General features: G+C 33.6%; 1 protein-coding gene across 3 annotated transcripts; it reads right to left on the bottom strand.

The window, feature by feature from the left end:
* Window positions 1-650: 650 nt before the first annotated feature.
* LOC130806615 (F-box/kelch-repeat protein At3g06240-like) lies at window positions 651-3,831 on the bottom strand. 3 transcript variants are annotated; one of them, XM_057671761.1, is made up of 2 exons: window positions 3,582-3,831; window positions 651-2,178 (listed from the first exon to the last, which is right to left on the bottom strand). In XM_057671761.1, exon 2 carries the CDS (start codon window positions 2,115-2,117, stop codon window positions 1,026-1,028), a length of 1,092 nt encoding a protein of 363 aa, XP_057527744.1. In that variant the 5' UTR covers window positions 2,118-2,178; window positions 3,582-3,831; the 3' UTR covers window positions 651-1,025. The 3 variants fall into 3 exon arrangements, with proteins under 3 accessions (XP_057527744.1, XP_057527743.1, XP_057527745.1); XM_057671760.1 differs by having other exon boundaries at window positions 651-2,139; XM_057671762.1 differs by having other exon boundaries at window positions 651-3,010; window positions 3,582-3,752.
* Window positions 3,832-4,100: the final 269 nt, after the last annotated feature.

Genomic DNA, 4,100 nt, shown 5'->3' with positions numbered 1-4,100 from the left:
GGGTTTGCAAGCGAGTATTTGTTAGGTTAAGTGTTATCGAGTACATGTTTAGTTGGGTCGCAGACTCACATCAAATACTTAACCCTGCTGAATTTAATTACACATTAAATAAGGTGCTAATTTAGTTAATAACAATGGTGTCAGATTTGGGTTGAACCCCATTTGAGTATATATTAGATTAGGACAATACGATTTAGATCCTGATTAACTTGTGTTGAATTAGATCATAAAACGAGTTATTTTTATTTTGAGTTAGCTTCTATTCAAGTTATTTTGCGTTTGAGCTAACTTCATTCCGATCAGTTATCAGTTAAGGTTAAGTTCAATTCAAAAGATAGAAACAATATATATATATATATATATATATATATATATATATATATATATATATATATATATATATATATATATATATATATGTATATATATATATAAGTTAACGTAAACCTTAATTGCATCATAGATCTACATAGGAAGTAAATTGTAGCGAAACGGGTAACAGAATTGCTGAACTCGTATGATTAACGTAAAAGTGAACTGCGAAGTACTGTTTCAGCTCTAATTTCTAGTCTCTGAGAATGGGCATCTGAGCCTAGGATTGAACGACGGATTCGAACAATTATGCTAGATTATTTTAACCATATGCAGTACAGCAACATTCATCATGCCCTTTAATATGATTTAATTCATCTATGAGTGTTGGCTAATACACCATTTCCATGCCAATAAAAGTAGAAATCAAATCAAAACCCACTAAAATAAAGAACATGTATTAAGTGTTAACCTTTTCGTGCATAAAGAAAAATGGAACACAGATACAATCTCAAAATACAAATAAAATCGTTATTTTTAGCAGATCTGCACACAATTGGCCTTCAAGTTCCTGCATCGTCCAAATTTCATCATATTATCATCAAACCTAGTATAATCTGCTCGTAGAAACCATGATTAGGATCTATAAAGGGATAAAAGCCGGCAAACCATACCGATAGAGAGCTCCTCGTCCAAATTTATTCATGCATATTCTAGGGAATAGAGTACACATCCAACCGATCTAACAAAACAAGGCTCTCTAGGTATGATTTCATATGAAAACCACGTACAGAACCCTCAACATGTGTTTTAAAATCCTCAAATTGATTGGTGTTAGCATTGTACAAAACCAATTTGCCACCAATACTTTCGAGTATAACACATCCATTTTTTCTAAGACTTCTGACCAACGCAAACGATTCAATCTCAAACTGTTTCACCCATGAGTTAGGATCACCATAATCCTTCATAACCCACAAAGATAGCTTACCAAACCAATACCCATTTTCAAATACAGAGAGCATATCACACCATGAGGCAATCGTTAAATCACTAATATTAGCATTCTTCAACGAGTTAGGAAGCGTCATGTCTCTTAATTCTTCAGATTCCACATCAAACCCGACCATCAGCTTGTTATATGCCAACCAATGAATGCTCCCATTTACATAGGCTTGTCGAGTATCAAGCAAAGGGACTGAAGCAGACCTATTAACTTCCCAAGAACTTGAGCTAAGTCTAAAAATTGCAATCAACGCCTCAATTTGGCGGGCTTCGAAATCAGGATTCTTACGATACACAATCCTGATAACCTTGTAATCGTTGTTATAAGAGTCAAAGCCAAAACCAAGAACTGATCGGCCCAATTCACTTGAGTCTACATTCAGTTCGAGTTTAGGAAGGGTTAGGAATCTCCTAATGACCGGATTCCATATAATTACAGTATCGGTTACTTCAACAATATCATCTGATAAACATACTAGTCCATTCACACAACCCGCGATCCTAAAAAAGTCGTTGTGTTCACTCACAAACGGGAAATCAATTATCATAATTTCATCCAAATGCTCATCATCATTGCACAATTTATACTTATATTTTCTCTCTGTATTATTGAAACTTCTTAGAAGTACATGATAGCTTTTGGCTTTTTTTTTGTGAACCACTTGTGCTGAAATGAAACTTGGACTTGCAATAAGTGAATACCAAGACCTACAAACGCACCTGAATCTAACTAATGACTTGGCTGGTAGCCTTATTAGAATCTCCTGCAGTAGATCTTCATGAAAAACTCCTGTTTCCATGGAATCATCTATTGCTGGCTGGCTGTTGGAATCAAAAAATGGTTTCCTGATTAAGTGTCAACTAAAGAAAAGGAAATCATACTCATAAATTTGACCAATGACTGAGAAAATGCTCTTGTAACTAGGGATGAAGTGAAAATTGATAAAAGTTTTGAAGGCCCTATGCAAAATTCTTTTAACATCTTGAATTCGTATTCATGGAGGGTAAAGAGGATAAACGAGCAAACTTTTTACCAACTAATCTACTCTAAAACATCCTTATTATGAGCAATATTAATATTTATGCCCTTCATTTTGAGGCCCCACTTGTACCATAATAGTCACCACAAAGTAATCATAAAAACAGTTAGTTGTATGGAATCTGAGCAAATCTATTGCATTTCATATTACTAAAGGAAACAAGAGAGGTACATCATTTATTTTTAACAATTTTATTATTCCACAGAAAAGGAGTGTTGGGGGTGGAATTGGGCAAGGGAGTTCCGAAGGGAAAACAGGTTTGCATAGAAGACAATTCAATTTAAGAGCAAAATTATTTGTATTTCCTTTTCTTGGTTTGTTTGTGTGCAGACTGCAGACCCATTAGCACAAATGAGTACTCTCGCGATTGCTACTACTCACAACATGTCACTACCTATAGTGATCTCAAAGAGACGGATGGACTATAGTAGAAAACAAATACATTCTTGGTACAGCTCCAAAGGGATGGGGGGGAATCTCGAACTGAAAATTTCATCATCAAATAATAATCCCTATAATTCTCAAAATCCACAACACTCATATTGATAGAATTCAAATTTTTCAATCAAGGAGCAGATATATATTCCTTTTATTTTCGGTTTGTTTGTGTGCAGACCCATTCGCACGTACTCTCTAACCCTTCGAGATTGCTACTGCTCACAACATGTCATCAAAGAGACAGATGAAAAATAGAAGAACACAATTAGTAGATTCTAGCTACACCGCCAAAGGAGTGGGGGAATCTCAAACTGAAAAATTCGTCATCAAACAAAAATCCCTATAATTCTCAAAATCCACTACGCTCATCCTAGAAAAGGATTCAAAATATGGAAAATTTTATCTTGATAGAATTTTCAACTTTATAAAAATTAAAAAAAATAATAATAAATAAAAATAAAAAAATCTACCCAGACCTAACACTGTTGCAATAAACGAACCACTAAAGCAACACAACTTGAATTAATTCAAAAACTTGTTGAAATCAAATTATGTATTGCTATATTTTGGAACGATAGCAATGGATCAGATTTAGCGTTTTAAAAACAATTAAAATAGAGAATTTGAAAATGACTTTCAAATTTTGTCATCATCTAATTTTCTATAACCAAAACCTACAATATAAAATAAATCACAGTTCCTTGCATAAGAAGATTTCTAAGAAAGAAAAGCTTCAATATTAAGATTGCACAAAGAAATACAGAGTGATGAGAATAAGATGAGCACCTGAATTAGGGACGAACACGAAGAGAATGCAGAAGAAGCAGAAAAGTTTGTTTCTGGAATTTCCAAGATGAGTCGCACTATCTATAATTTATTGGAATATAGTGGAACAACTTGACTTTTTATTATTTTTGTTTTCTTGACGTGGAAGCACATTAAGGAGTAAGGAGTTAATTTTGTTACCATTTTTATTGGAATAAAAAGAGCAATCTGTCTGTTGGATATTGAACAAGAGCCGTAAGTGTTGACTAAAATTAAATGGAAAAGCCGTTTATCCACTATTTTTGGTCATTTCTAAACCAAACATGTATAAACGAATAATTTAGGCCATGTTTATCCACTTTCCAATTTCTAATTGCCATTTGTCATGCCTTTAACTTTTAGTAGTCACTAGTCACATAGTCTATGGGTTTTACTATCACTATTGACGATTGAGGACATGTACGTCATAAACGTAGTACTCCCTCCGAATTAATTTAGTTGTCCCATTTTTTTATTTGGCAAAGTCTTTTTAGTTATTCC

The sequence above is a fragment of the Amaranthus tricolor genome, chromosome 2 (genome assembly GCF_026212465.1).
Source record: "Amaranthus tricolor cultivar Red isolate AtriRed21 chromosome 2, ASM2621246v1, whole genome shotgun sequence".
In the NCBI taxonomy this organism is placed as follows: domain Eukaryota; kingdom Viridiplantae; phylum Streptophyta; class Magnoliopsida; order Caryophyllales; family Amaranthaceae; genus Amaranthus; species Amaranthus tricolor.
This window is presented reverse-complemented; position numbering and strand designations above follow the sequence as displayed.